Genomic DNA, 16,187 nt, shown 5'->3' on the forward strand with positions numbered 1-16,187 from the left:
TATCAATGGCGCTTCAATACTACTAATAACATTGTTATGATTATTGTAATTGATAATATCATTAATAATATAACTACCATTACTATCATGAACATTGACACTTGCATTACTATTACAACATTGACATCATCACCATTAATGCTACTGCTATGGATATTGGTGCAATACTATCAACATTTGATTTTTTTTATAAATACATCTTAAACACATTTTAATATGATAAAAACATTTTAAAGTGGGATTTTTTAAACTAAAAAGTAGAATCAAAACTAAAACTAAATTTTGGTTATAATTTTTAAAACTTAAAATCAAAAAACACCTCAAACATAAAAAAAATAAATTATTCATCACTTCAAGAAATTTTTCATTTGAAATGCTTTCTATAAATAAAATATATAATTTTTAATTTTAAAACATTTATTTTATTATAAAATTTAATTGACACACATATATTTATATATATATACACTATATATATAAAAATTATTTTATAGATTATTTTAACTTCTTATCTAATTCATCTTTTAATATATTTAAAAAGAATTATCAAAATTAATTTTTTTTATCTCAATATAAACTAATATTTTAACTTGTGTATTGTACAAAATAAATATTTATCATATTTAATTAAAACTTATAATAAATTATATATAAAAATAAATACTATTTTTAAATATATAAATTATATTTAAAAAATTTATAAATAGATATTCTTAAACATATATTATATTTAGAATTTATGGTAAAAAATTTATATTATAACATAAAATTATTTTTAATTATTGATATTTTTTTAGACATTAAATTTGATTTATAAATAAATATGATAAATAGCAATTAAATTTGATAATAAGTGAAAAAATTTCTAAAAACTAAAAACCTTCTAGTAAAAGAAAAACATTCACATTGAATAAAAAATCTAAAAATTATTTTTACATAAAATAATTATTTGTGTTTAATATATATATATATATATATATATACTTTGGTAATTTACTATAAATCTAAAATATAATTTATATTCTTAAAAGTAAAAAATAAAAATAATTTTTTTAAAATATAATTTATATATTTAAATATATAATTTATTATAAATTTTAGTTATATATAATAACATTTAGTCAATACATAATATATGTTAAAATATAAGTTATATTATAAAATAATATATATAATTTCAAATTTCAAATTCTTATTTTGTTATAAAATTTAATTATATTATAATAAACTTTTATTGTATATATTCAAAAATTTAAGTGTGCGTTTGTTTAACTCATCTCACTTTTTTATGTATGTGAATCCTCATTTCATAAGGATCGGCGTTGAAGGTAAGTTTCAAACATTTTTTAAAAACAATACTTTACTAGTCAAGATAAACTTTTGTCGTATAACTAAAATTTTTAACAGATAAATATTTTCAAATATAAACTCGTAATAAATAATTTTTAATCATATACATTACATTTTAAATTAATGATAAATATTTTATATTTTAATAAAAAATTATCTTTAGATTTAAATTTATTTTTAATCACTATAACTTCATAAAAGTATAATTTTGATTCTATTTTTTTTATTTATAAATTTAGTATTTTAATTTTTTAAAATTATATGATGCTAGTTCGTCATTAACATGATATATAAAATTAAATAAAAGATGTTGAGTTGTTGGTATATTTTGAAAAAACATTTTTTAATATGATTATTTGAATTTATATCGGATGGAGGATGCTAATTTCACTTTGCTCTTATAATTTTGACCTTTACAAAATTGATAATTGCTAAATGGATAATGAATAAGCAGGAGTTGGTTTCAAATTATTGGTGAAGGGTTTGAAAATGATTCGCAATTTTGGGTTAAACAAAGGGCACAAGCGTAGTTTAGTGGAGAACACTAGGGCACACAACACAACACATGGAGCAATTTAGGATTTATTAATAAATATTTTCTTTTCTCTTTTTTTTTTTTTTTTTTTTTTTTTTTTCCCTGAAAACTAAAGTCATTGTCAAACGTTTTCAAAACCCTCACTCTGTCGTTCGAAGCCGCTTGCTTTTCTTTTGTGTTCTTCGTCTCTCTCTGTTTCGATTGCGAACAACAAAACCCTACCCATCTCTTGTTCTCCCCAGCAACAGCCTCAAGTTTTGTTTTTTCACCGTTGCGTTAGTGTTTTGTTTTCTGGATCGTGTTCTTCTGGGTTTTGGGTGCAATGGTCCCTGTTTCCAGAACGGAGGGTGCCACTGGTACTCACTTGCTCTCCGCAAGAGTGCGCAAAACCATTCAATCTATCAAGGAAATCGTGGGAAATCATTCTGATGCTGATATCTATGTCGCCCTCAAGGAAACCAACATGGATCCTAACGAAACCACTCAGAAATTGCTCAACCAAGGTTGGTTGGTGCCTTGCTGGGGCTATACTTTATTTTTTTCTCCTTTAATCTTATTTTACATTTTTGGGTTTTGAATAATTTTGGTTTTTGGCTCTCATTTATGTGCCCTCTTGTGGGGTTTTGGATTGGTGGAGAATGTTTATGAAGTTTAGGGTGTGTTGGTGTAATCCATGTGTGGGCTGCATTTTGTTGTTTAATTTGCCTGTGTGAGAATGAGTATGTTGAGAGCTTGGAGTGGTTTTTGTTGGCTTGATTTTTGTGGTGACTAGGTTGAGCCTCTTGCCCGTGCTTTGTTTGGTCTGAAAAATTAATGTTTTGTTGATTGTGTATTTTTTTTTATCCTTGCTGCATTATTGCAGTTATCCTTGACATTGCGGAAAATTGCAGGCAAGTGTGGCTGCTATGCAATTGTGGTTGCTGAGAATTGAAAAATGTTGCTACTAAAATCTTGGTCGGGGAGCATTTTTTCAGTGCTTTGTTTGGTCTGAAAAATTAATGTTTTGTTGATTGTGTATTTTTTTTTATCCTTGCTGCATTATTGCAGTTATCCTTGACATTGCGGAAAATTGCAGGCAAGTGTGGCTGCTATGCAATTGTGGTTGCTGAGAATTGAAAAATGTTGCTACTAAAATCTTGGTCGGGGAGCATTTTTTCAAACATGGCATGCTTGCATTTAGTCTTTTTTTTTTTTGGCTTTGTTACTTTTCTTTATTTTGGCCGGGATATGCAACTGGTGGTTTTGAGTGTGTGAATGATTTGGGTGAGGAATATTCACCTTAATCTTAAATATTACTTGATATAATGTAAATATTTTTAATATATGTTTCTTGATTATATAGTTGATTCTTTCGAACCATGGTTGCAATTTTGCAGTTGATGCATTATTTATTTCAGTTTGCCTGTCCAGCTCTATTTTGGGTTTGAGTATGTTCCAATTAAGTATTAAGAAAGAAATTAAACAAAAAAATCTTCTAATTTTCTTTGTGGTTTTATTATTCAGATCCATTTCATGAGGTGAAAAGAAGGAGGGACCGAAAGAAGGAGGTATCACTTGTATACATTTTGGATCACATATAGTTAAACATTTGAGACTAGTGGTTTTCTTATCAGTAATTTATTAATATGCATCTGTCATTGCAGACCCAGAATGTTGTGAACAAGGGTCCATCTGACTCGCGAAGGCAGTCTGAGAATGGCGGCCAAGGAATGAAATTTCACACCCCTTCTGAACGTAACGAGAATGGTAGTCAAGGAATGAAATTTCACTCCTCTTCTGAGCGCAATGTTCGAAGAGCAAACTATTCTCGGAGTACTTTACCTGGTAAAATGCTTGTTTTGAGGCTTTAAGTGTGATGCCCTGATTTGCATGTTGTTCAGAATGAGCAATCATTTTTTACTCTCAATAAATTTGTCATTAGTTTTTATTCTTATTGATAGAATATGACCTAATAGTTACTAACATAGATATGCTGAAGATCCTAAATTTAATTTTATAGTTTGTTGCATTTCCTGTTCACTTTATCATTGCTTTTTCACTCTGGAGGCTGCTATTTTTATGCTGTTTCTCTCCATTATATCTCATTTTTTATTCAGAGGGAGAGGGATTTATTATCTTGTTATATGAAACCAATTAATCAATGATATTTTTGTCATCTATCCATCTAAAAATGTTCACTCCTGATGAATTTGTGGTTTTCTGTATCAGACCTTCATTTGTATGCAGTTTCAAATAGCTAAGTGGATTGCTTGTTCTGTATATGTTTTCAAAAAAACTAAATGGATCACCTGTCTTTTCTTGTATGGTCATGAGCATTATTATATGCACTGATCTTTAAATTCTGTCTAACTATTCAGGCATCAGCAGAGAGTTCCGTGTTGTTAGAGACAACAGAGTAAATCATATATATAAAGAAGTAAAGCCTCATCCGCAGCAGCACTCCACATCCACCACTGAGCAGTTAATTGTAAACACTTCTGAAAAGGGGTATGCTCTGAATTTTACTTCTTTTGTATTTAGCAGGATACTTCACATATCCAGTGTCGGTAGTTGTCCATACATGTTACATGAATTATGTAAAACCTAGGTCATATGCATGCAAATTGGTGCAACGTATATACTGCCACAGATAGAATGTTAAAGAGCTTATGTTTGCTTGAAGGGTTTAGAAATGAATCAAATGGTGAGAAGTAATAAACCCATATTGATAAGATAATAAATAATAGAGTAAAAGTATTTAACTATTATACTACATTAAAAACAGAGTGTTGCTCTTTTTTCCCCACAAAACAGAAAATGTATTGTTTTTTCTTTGTCTGTGGATTCTGTAACATTAGGAATGTTTTCCAATAATAGATTTTACCAGAAATGAAAGATCAGTGGTGCTGCCAATTACTAGTCACTAGTCTTTTAATTTGAACTAATGCAATTAACCTTTGGAGTCAGACTTGAAAGATAACTTTCATTCTTATATCATTTGTAAGCTGCATTTGTTAGGGATTGCTGTTTTGATTTATTTTCACAAAGTTATTGGATAATTGAATTTTGTATATAATTCATATGTTATCTTTGTTTCAGCTCATCCACTTCCTCAAATCATAGGTCATCTGGTGCTAGGAATTCTTATCAGGCACTAAATGGTCCTTCTGATTCACATGCTAAATCCCCAAAAGATGCTGTTGCAAATATCATTGACAGAAAAATGGCATCTGAGGATAAGGATAAGCAAGGCATGGTTTCGAATGCAGCAGGACGGGTGCAACCAATGAAGCCAAACAACATCCATCAACAAAATTCTGCATCAGTGGCATCAACCAGTTCTGCTGTTGGGGTGTATTCCTCTTCAACAGATCCAGTTCATGTGCCCTCTCCTGATTCTAGATCATCAGGTGTTGTTGGAGCAATTAGGCGTGAAGTTGGGGTTGTTGGTGTTCGGTGGCAGTCTTCAGACAACAAAGTAAAACAATCATTTGTTCCTAGTAGCTCTTATGCTAATTCCCTTGTGGGAAAAGATGGTACATCCGCAGATTCTTTTCAATCAGTTGGTGCTGTCTCAAAGACTGAACAATTTAGTCAAACTAATGTAACTGAACCCTCATTATCTGGTATGCCAGCTAGCAGACCGTCTCTGAACAACCAGTATAATAATAGGCCACATCAACAACTTGTGGGACACCAAAGAGGTATAACTTTGAAACAGCTCTACTAAAATATGATTTTAATATAAATTTTTAAGAGTAGAATGTTGTAGCTTGCTCTTAGGTAGGGTAAATGAACTATTGTTGTCCAGTCAAAATGAGGTTTATGTTATTTATCCAAAACAATTGATTGGGTTTAAGCCTTTTTTTTTTTTTGTTGCAGAGATCTTTGCTTATTGAAATATATATTGTAATCCATTTTTTGCTTTTTTATTGGCATTTTTTTTTGTCGAAGTGCTTATACACTGTAAAACTATCCATTTTCTTATCCACTTTAATGAGATATGATAATTTTTTGGTAGGTTTCGTTTTTATTGTTTGCCATTTTTCCATGCCTAGAAATTTGATGAGTTTTGATGCAGTTTCCCAGCAAAATAAAGAGTGGAAACCTAAATCAAGCCAGAAGTCAAACAGTAATAATCCTGGAGTAATTGGAACCCCAAAAAAGGCTGCTGCTTCTACTTCACCTCCAGCAGAAAGTTCTGGAGATATTGAATCAGATACAGCAGAGCTTCAAGATAAATTCTCCCAAGCAAATCTATATGAGAACCAAAATGTTATTATAGCACAGCATATTCGAGTTCCAGAGACTGATCGCTGTCGGCTGACCTTTGGTACCATTGGGACTGAGCTTGATTCTTCAAGGCTTCAATCTAAGTATAACTTAATAGGAGCTTCCGAAAAATCAAATGAGGAATTGACTGCAAGGTTGGCATTCTTGCTTTGCTTGTTTACAACTTTTTAAAAATTTTAATTTTATGTTAAAAGAGTCATTGTTTGGGCCTTGGATTATATGTGATATTTTCATGTGGTTTTGAAAATTTTCTTCAGAGTTATATCCGATATGTTTTATTTATACATGGCTAATAAGGATAAAACAAGATGTAATGTTGTTACATTTGATGTCAGTTTGACAGTACCTGCTCCGGAGTTGTCCTCTGCTGATATTTCTGGGAGCAAACAGGTGGACTTGCGGGATGACCACATTAGAAGTTCTGGGTCAGACTCTCCAGCATCCGGTGCTGCTTCTGAGCAACAATTGCCTGATAACAAAGACTCTTCAAACACTCAGAATCTGGACAACTATGCCAATATTGGATTGGTACGTGATAGCAGTCCATCCTATGCACCTTCAGAACCACAGCAACAAGATTCTCATGATATGCCAGGCTTTGCAGTGAGTATTCCTTTCAATACTACCATCATAGTCTACATATTTAAACTTTCCTTATGGTCATGCAAAGTTAAGTTATTACTTATTAAAGCCTACAATTGTGTTTTTGTTTGGTCATTCAATAGAAGTGGATAGTAGCACACAGGGTTGAGAAATAGTGCATTATAGAGCCATGGTGGAGTGAGGTGGCCTCTGGCCTCATTGATGGCCTTCATAGTGGACCAAATTGCGGCTGTAGCAGCTGGGATAGCACCCCTATTCAATTTGTTAAAAAAGTGTCAACTATATCCCATATTTTCTCTCACGCAACCGCCCCATTTCTCAGTCTTATCTCTTCTGGCCATCTCTGGTGGCATGCAGCTGTTCTGCAGTTTTAGGGCCTTGCTCTTCGCCTCTTCGGCAACTTCTGCCCTTGTCTAGGGTTGCAGAAGCAGAGGACACGTTTCTTTTTTTGGGAGAAGAAAAGATGGTTGAGTTATTTGAGGAGGTGACAGCCGAATAGCTGTTTTGGAGAAAGAGGCTAATTTTTTTTTTCTAGACTTAGAGGGTGTCGGGCCTGCACCCCAAATTGGGTTATTCTATACCCAAAACAATCCGATATATATAAAATTTCAGAACAGTGGCCTTCGTGATATAGTCGATCCCACTTTGGTGTTGGGGTTCAGTCGCTCCACCATGCGGGATTTAAAACATTGGTGGTGTGGCTGGTACAAAAAACACTAGTTTGATAGTGAATAGTGGGATGACTGCTATTTGATCCCTAAAAAGTTTTATATTACACTACATATATATGCTGAAAAAATAAAAATAAAAAACGGCTAAAATTGATGAATGCTATTTGATCCCTAAATAGTTTTGTATTACACAATGTATATACATGCTGAAAAATAAATAAAAGAACAGCTAAACTTCTATGAAGCACCGTATCTGATACAAATACTCTTGGATACTTCATGTATATGTACGGATGAAGTATCAAGCCTTAAAAAAATTATAAGAAACATGAGTATAATTTATAAATTATAATATAGGAAAATATAAACATTGTGAATTGTCCCTTGATAAACCAAAAATGAAATTGTCCTCTTTATGGATGATTTTAAGAAAGGAATGAGTTTGATTGTACTATTCCTGTTTGTTAATCGGTAGTAATTTATGATAATGATTTATAAATTTTTTGTTTTTAGTAATGTTCAAGTCCAAGAAGTATATTCTGAATTTGGATGTGCAGAATTGCAGTTCTATATTATATTTTTATTTATGAATTTTGATATATATATATATATATATATATATATATATATCTAGATATGTATCTTACACGTATCATATCTTATGTTTTAAAAATAATTGTATTACTGTATTGGGTATATATATTGTATCTTGTACATGTATTTTATACTTGCATTGCACTATCATTAACGTTCATGGTGAAGAACCAGAGAAATTAAGTGTATTAAACATCTTTGTTATGGTGTTAGTGTTAGTGTTATGTAAATAAATATGTATTTGTTGTGCCTTATTGTCTTTCCATTCTCACTTTTAAATTTCCAAACAGGCATACGATCCTCCAACTGGTTATGACATTCCTTATTTCAGACCCACAATTGATGAAACTGTACGAGGGCAGGGTTTGTCATCTCAGGAGGTATAATAAATTTTTATATATGGAGGGATATAATACTTTTGACATCATTCATAATGGAGACAGTTCTCTCTCCCCCTTTAAAATGCATGACTAATTGGGACTGTATTTTTTTGGTCTTCCTCATCTGTACTAAATTCACTAATTTTTTCTCTCTTGGCACCCAATATTTGGTGATTGCAGGCTTTGATCTCCCATGCAACCAATAATACTCCAGCTTCCACAATCGCCATGGTACAACAACAGCAACCTCCTGTGCCGCAGATGTATCCGCAAGTTCATGTTTCACACTTTGCTAATCTTATGCCATATCGTCAGTTTCTGTCACCGGTCTATGTTCCACCAATGGCCATGCCTGGATATTCGAGTAATCCCCCCTATCCTCACCCAACAAATGGCAGCAGTTACTTGTTAATGCCTGGAGGTGGTTCCCATCTCAATGCCAATAACCTCAAATATGGAGTTCAACAGTTCAAGCCTGTTCCTGCTGGTAGTCCTACAGGGTTTGGAAATTTTGCTAATCCCACTGGATATGCCATGATAACTCCTGGTGTGGTTGGCGGTGCAACAGCTTTAGAAGATTCATCTCGAGTCAAGTACAAAGATAATCTTTATGTCCCAAATCCTCAGGTAATGTGTCTGTGGTGTTAAAGAACACGTTTGAATATCAGCAAATGCAGCATTATCAAACATGTCGCCACATACCTTTCCATGATTTTTAAAATTTTTAATCAACTCCTTACTGTGCAAACCTATTAGGCTATAAGCTAATTGATCATTTAAACCAAACAAGCCTAACATTACTATCTTTATGGATATTTTAGTCTTGATTATAGCAGCACTATTCAGAAATGGGGACTCTTAATATAGTTTTTTATGGGTTAATTTACTTGGCGGATATTTCATCTTGACCTGGTGCTTGAGCTAATTATGCACTTCATTCTGGTTAACTCTGGATAGCTTATTTTGCTAAAATTGATGTGACTTTCTTTTCTTTCTTAGTCGTCAGGGAGGTGCCAACAGTTCCTAACCCTGTGTATAGTGTAGCTTTGAATAGTATAATAAGTTGCAATAAAGCAAGTAATGTAGTCCACATGACTATTAATCTAGTGGGAAATAGAATATTAGGAAAAGATTAGTAAAGCTTTATCCTCATGCCATTAATAAATCTCTGCATATTACATCACCTTTTCCTTCATGATTGCTTTCTATAACAAAACTAAGATTTAGTTTGTTATCATTCACAGGCTGAGACATCAGAAATCTGGTTACAGAATCCAAGGGATCTTCCAGGCATGCAATCGACTCCTTACTATAACATGCCAGGGCAAACACCTCATGCAGCTTACATGCCTTCACACACTGGTCATGCTTCTTTCAATGCAGCTGCAGCTCAGTCTTCTCACATGCAGTTTCCTGGCATGTACCATACTCCTCCACAGCCTGCTGCCATGGCTAATCCTCACCACTTAGGGCCACCAACTATTGGCAACAATGTTGGTGTTGGGGTGGCTGCAGCTGCTCCTGGAGCACAGGTTGGTGCATATCAGCAGCCCCAATTGGGCCACATCAACTGGACAACAAATTTCTGAATGCCATAACAGAAAAAAAGAAAGTGAATTTAACCCCTATGTGTACAAGGGACTGACTGAAAGTAGATATAGAAGAAGAAAAGTGCCAGTTTTCATTGTGAAATGAATAACTTATGCTTTATTTTTTCTCTCTTTTTACAAATGCAATGAGGCATTAATTTTCAGTCTCCTCTGTTTGCAATAGGTTTGGGAATTGTTGAGTTTTGGCTTCAAAAGTTGAAATCTCATTTTTCCTAAAATCCTTTCAGATAATGCTGAAAAGCTTTTCCTGATATAGGATATGCTGTATTTTACTGATGTCCAAGGCCATAATAACACGTTAAGTTACTTATGAAAACATTTTGTTGTCAATTTCAATAAAATTAACACGAAAATTGAAGTTATTAGTGATTCCTAAGTCGAATCTTGAGTGACTAAGAAAAGGAAATTGAAATTATAGGTGCCATTTGTTGTGTAGTGACAACTGAAAAGTAGCTAACGATGTCTAAGAATGAGTGGCGTTATTTAGATTTAAGAATTTGAAGCTACAACTGCTGAATGTAAAAGTAAACGTCCAGATTGTAGAAGTAAAAAAATATATATGTAGACATATGTGTGTATATATATATATAAAGAAATCAAATTGTTTCAAAGGTAATTCTTGGTAAAATTATTTTATTTAATAATTTATTGTTGAACTTTACTGATTTAATTATTAAATTGAAAGTTTATAATATTTAAATCAAGTTTAAATTTTATTTAAAATTTTGAAAATTATTTTAAACTGAATTTTATTAATTTAAATGGATGAATTATGATAAAAATATTTTATATATTAATTTGAACTCATATAATAATATTATATAATTTTTAAAATTTAAAAAATATATAAACTTTATACATGAAGAACTTTTAGTTTAATAGTTTGATTATTGACATTTGACATATATTATGTGTTATTAAATAAAGTAACTTCACTAAAAGTTTCTTATGGGATATTTAGTGCAAGAAATATTTTTATTTTTCAAGAATCTTAGATTAGGAATCTTGATTTCCTATGTTTAGTAACTATTTAAAAAAAATTTTAGGGGATATAATTTTTGGAGAATTACTTTTATTTCACTTTTCAACAAAATGATTCTCAGGAGTTGAGAATCCAACCTTTTTAATTTAGAGAAAAAAATTTATATATATAAGAAGACCACATTATCCCCTTTTTAAAAATAGAAAATATTTAGTTAAGATTCATTTTTTTCTAAAATATTTATCTTTTCATACACTTCATTGTTCATTTGTCAAATAGTGAGAAAGAGATAACACATTTTTTTATGAGTTAATCACTTATACACAATCAATCATATCTTTTAATAGTGTTATGTCAGTTGCTTATTAATGAAATAAAAATAAAATAAAATAATTTAAAAGATTTGATTGGTTGCCAATATAAAAGAATTTACACTATTAGTGTATGAATGATTAACTCTTTTTTTTATATATAAACTTAAATAACATTTTTTATCCATTATCAATGAACAACAAATACACAAACTCAAATTAACTTTATTAACTAATTAGAATATAAATTAATTTAATTAATTAATTTTTTTTATCACTTTTAATTATATTATTTTTAAGAAGAAAAAGAAATCAGTGTAATGTTTTGTATATAAACTTTTAACAAATTATTTATTGTGTTTTTTATTACAAAATATTTGATTGTTTATTATGTAGGAAGTACTATTTATTTTTCTAATTACTTTTCCGTTAATTTAATAATAAAAATTAAATAATTATCTAATTTTCATGAGATATGACATTTTTATAATTATTTAAAATTTATAAGTTATAAAACTGATTTGCTAATTTTTTAATAGGATTTTTAGCTTCTAAATTTAACATTTTTTAAGCAAAATAACCACAATTTTAAAAATTAGACCGGTTATTAAACTAATTAGAATACTAGGTTACGTAGATCAAAGATTAAACTAATGGATCACTAATTAAATTGTATGATCTAATTTTTATTAAATTTTTTCTTATGTTATATATATATATATATATTTCATACTTATAAATTTTAATAAATTCATCATGTCATAAAAAACTTTCCAAAAATATAAGTTTAAATAATCATATTCACTTAGATTCAATTCCCATCTTATTTTATTATTATTATTATTATTATTATTATTATTATTATTTTATATGAAAAAATACATGAGAAAGTTGCATGTTGAACTACATAAATTAATACATATTAAAATTATAAATAATATGTACATATATATAATATACTTGTAATTAATATCACTATAATATATATAATATGTGTATATGTATTATATTATTAAATATATAATTTAAAATTAATTATACTATAGAAATTATTTATGTTACTTATATAATAACTAAACTTGTTGGTATAATGGTTGGTGCAAATGTTAATTGGTTTCTTTCTATGCCAAGGAACGCGGCTCAATTCGCATGTGGTGCATGTTCTCTTTATTATCTTTTTAAAAGCGTTTTTATTAGTTGAATTGGTTTGAGTTGATCTAATTCCCCAGTTCAACCACAAAATTTGCTAGTCCATATCGATTTGTAATTGGTCAACTACATAAATGATCTAATTCAAAGCTTGGAGTGACTACATTCCTGATTCAACCTATTGAACTGATGGGTCCAAATCACTTTTTAAAACATTGAAAATAATGTTATATATGTTTTTTTAATTGTTTTCTTGTGTACTTATATTTTAATTTTAATTGTTAATTTAAATTTATTCTTATTGAGATGAACAATTAGAATTATATTTTTGACTTTCATTTACTATGCATTTTGTGTATAATTTAATTATATATGTAAATTATTGATTTATTATTGTTGGAGAAAAAGATACATACTAGAAGGGAAGTTGAATAGTGTACATAAAAAATTAATACCTTTTTTAATGCAGTGTAGTAGTAAAAGCTTTGATAGGCAAAGTACTAAAAAGTAATTAGACGAAGGAGCATGGATCTTTTATATTGGTTCGTTTTAAACACATAGACTACATCCCGTTCTCAATCCAATCAGATTGAGTTCCACTATCTTTTTTAAGATACAAGTATTCTTTCAACAAGTCACTTCTAGCTCAAATCTAAATAGTCTTTGACTTGCCTCTTTAAGCAACTACCCAAGTTTTCTTTAAGAAAACCTATCTAGACTTAACACCAAGTATTCTTTTCAACCAAGCCTCTTCAAGCTCAAATACTAAGTATTCTTTTATCAAGCCTCTCCAGTCTCAACCCTTACAATGAAATTTGAAAGGAGTTACAAAGATAGCTTCGTTTCTTCTAAACGTGATGTTATAAAAATTAAGTACAAATAGTTTACAAAGAACTATGTACAAGATCTACAAAAATTGAAGAGGTTCTTTGCGGTATGCAAATTTCTCAATAAGTATTGATCTTTTATTTATGTTGATTCACATTGTATTGTCGTTGTTTGAAGATTGATCATTTTATAGTAGTTTTAGAGAAGATGGCTGTTAAGCAATATTCTCAAGATGCTTCATCTGTTCTTCTCTTCGAGATCAGAGAGAAATTAAGAGTAAATTAATTGTTGTTGCAAGCATTTAATGCTTTGCATGAAAATGTTCGTCTCTTATTTGATCTTGACAGCTAATTATCATCATTTCGTTTAGGTGAGACAGAAAGCAATGGCTATATCAGAGTAGTGCGGCGTGTTTAGAGTTCCTGTCTTCTTTTCCGTGATTTCTAGGATCTTTTTCTGTCTTTCTGACGCAGAGATTTGACTTTCCAATATTAGCGATTTTTCATGTCTTCAAGAAAGTTTTCTTGTTCAACTTGTTAAGGAATAAAGTATTTAATGCACTTAAAAGATAATTTGAATTCATAAAAAGAAATAAATGTAGCATGAATTCAGATGATGTGTTTCATCTAGTGTACTTTGTCTTACAAACAAAAAATATTATTTGCTTTATCTAAAAAAGTTTTCTTAAAATATTTTATTTATTATCATTAAAACTTATAACCTCTCATGAGATTTAAGATCGTTTTTTGATTTTACAATTATTTTAAGTTAAATATGATATTTTAATGATATTATTTTAATAAAGAATATTTTTTTTTGTAAAAAAATATTTATATACTCAAGAAAGTAATATTATAATTGAACGTGATAATCTTTATATATAATCAAATGAATTTTGATCATTTTCAGCAATCATGATTTTTGAGTATAAAAAACTTTTCTCCTGTATCAAACACTTTCTTAGAATAATTTGATCTATATATATATATATGAGAAGGGTTCAAACGACACCGGTGTAACTTTTACTAAGTGTTACACCGCTTAATAACTTTATATTAAATGTGAATTTTGAAAATTCAACCGTTAAATTGAAAGTTCATATATCTTAGATCATATATATCAAATTTTGTTAAAATTGAACAACTTGAAGGTAATCAAAGTGTTCATATTTTAATATATTTTGAAATATATATTACGTCAATTTTATTTTATGAGAATGAAGTATCAAATCATCTTAGATTAATATAAAATTTGATATATATAATCTAAGAGATATGAATTTTCTATGTAACAGTTGAATTTTTAAAATTCACATTTCATATAAAGTTATATATAGAGGAGGGTTCAAACGACACCGGTGTAACTTTTACTAAGTGTTACACCGCTCAATAACTTTATATGAAATATGAATTTTAAAAATTCAACTGTTACATAGAAAATTCATATCTCTTAGATCATATATATCAAATTTTATATTAATCTAAGATGATTTGATACTTCATTCTCATAAAATAAAATTGACGTAATATATATTTCAAAATATATTAAAATATGAACACTTTGATTACCTTCAAGTTGTTCAATTTTAACAAAATTTGATATATATGATCAAAGATATATGAACTTTCAATTTAACGGTTGAATTTTCAAAATTCACATTTAATATAAAATTATTAAGCGGTGTAACACTTAGTAAAAGTTACACCGGTGTCATTTGAACCCTCCTTATATATATATATATATATATATATGACAAAATTAAAGATAAAAGTATTTTGGTTTGCTAAAATTTGGTACATTTTCATTATAGTGGAACTAAGTCCAATACGATTGACCAAATATTTCTAGAACTGTGTAGTAATTTATATTAAAAAAATTACATTTTTGTAGAACCTTCCAACGTTTATGTGGCGCTAGTTATTAACGAGTTTATAAAGAATATTACTATTTCACAACTCTGAGGAAATTGTTTGCATGTTCTGGTTCTTGTTTTGAACTAGAATTTTCAAATTTCTTAAGTTTGTAGCAAATAATATATTTATGCTGGTAAACGATTTTTTAAGTGTGATATATAAATGAAAATTTCTTTTTAAATGTGTAATTATTAAAAAGGTATTAATATGGTGAAGTAATATTGAATTATAAGGATTTTTTATTTTATTTGTTATCCAGTATTTTAGTCTATGCATTTATAGGTTAAATGTTTATTATAGATAATTAATTTTTATACTAAATTATACAAACATATGAATACAAATTTTATATAAATAGATATTTATATATAAAATATAAATTAATTTTCAATATAAAATAAATAATTTTAATTTTAATTTACGATAAATAATTTATAGAGTTATAAGATTATTTTAATTATTAATAATTTATTTTAAATTATTAAATTTTAATTCATAATAAATATAATAAATAAAAATTTAAATTATATAAAAAAAATAAAAAAATTCTTAAAGAAGTTCATGTTGAATAATAATAGTCTCTAAAATACTTTTGTGTAAAATAACTATTTGTATTTAATATAAATTTGATATGTATAATTCAGTAACCAACATCGAGAATTAATGGAGACAAATTTAAAAAAAAATAAAAAATAATAATAATTATCATTATATAAAATAGAATAAATGGATAAAAATAAAACAAAATAATATATATATATATATATATATATATATAATTAAGAAGTGAAAAATATATAATTTTTAGCATATATATTACTAAATTAATTTAATTAAATTGAAGAGTTGCACTTGTCCGCCCTCAAATGAGTGTAAGTCTGCCACTACCGTACATGAATATCTTCATCTTATAATAAATCAGAAACATATAAAATACTCTATTTAAATATTTAAATTTTATATAAATAGATATTTATAAATATATAAAT

At 28.7% G+C, this 16,187-nt stretch overlaps 1 protein-coding gene across 2 annotated transcripts; it reads left to right on the forward strand.

Moving 5' to 3' along the window:
- The first annotated feature begins 2,008 nt into the window (after positions 1-2,008).
- LOC109802137 (dentin sialophosphoprotein, putative (DUF1296)) lies at positions 2,009-10,158 on the forward strand. Of its 2 annotated transcripts, XM_020363363.3 has the most exons (11): positions 2,009-2,388; positions 3,389-3,432; positions 3,529-3,709; positions 4,243-4,372; positions 4,964-5,400; positions 5,500-5,568; positions 5,946-6,291; positions 6,493-6,760; positions 8,316-8,405; positions 8,586-9,032; positions 9,650-10,158. In XM_020363363.3, exons 1-11 carry the CDS (start codon positions 2,208-2,210, stop codon positions 9,992-9,994), a joined length of 2,538 nt encoding a protein of 845 aa, XP_020218952.1. In that variant the 5' UTR covers positions 2,009-2,207; the 3' UTR covers positions 9,995-10,158. The 2 variants fall into 2 exon arrangements, with proteins under 2 accessions (XP_020218952.1, XP_020218951.1); XM_020363362.3 differs by having other exon boundaries at positions 4,964-5,568.
- The last annotated feature ends 6,029 nt before the right edge of the window (positions 10,159-16,187 follow it).

Source organism: Cajanus cajan, chromosome 5 (genome assembly GCF_000230855.2).
Source record: "Cajanus cajan strain Asha chromosome 5, NIPB_CcT2T_4, whole genome shotgun sequence".
Lineage (NCBI taxonomy): Eukaryota > Viridiplantae > Streptophyta > Magnoliopsida > Fabales > Fabaceae > Cajanus > Cajanus cajan.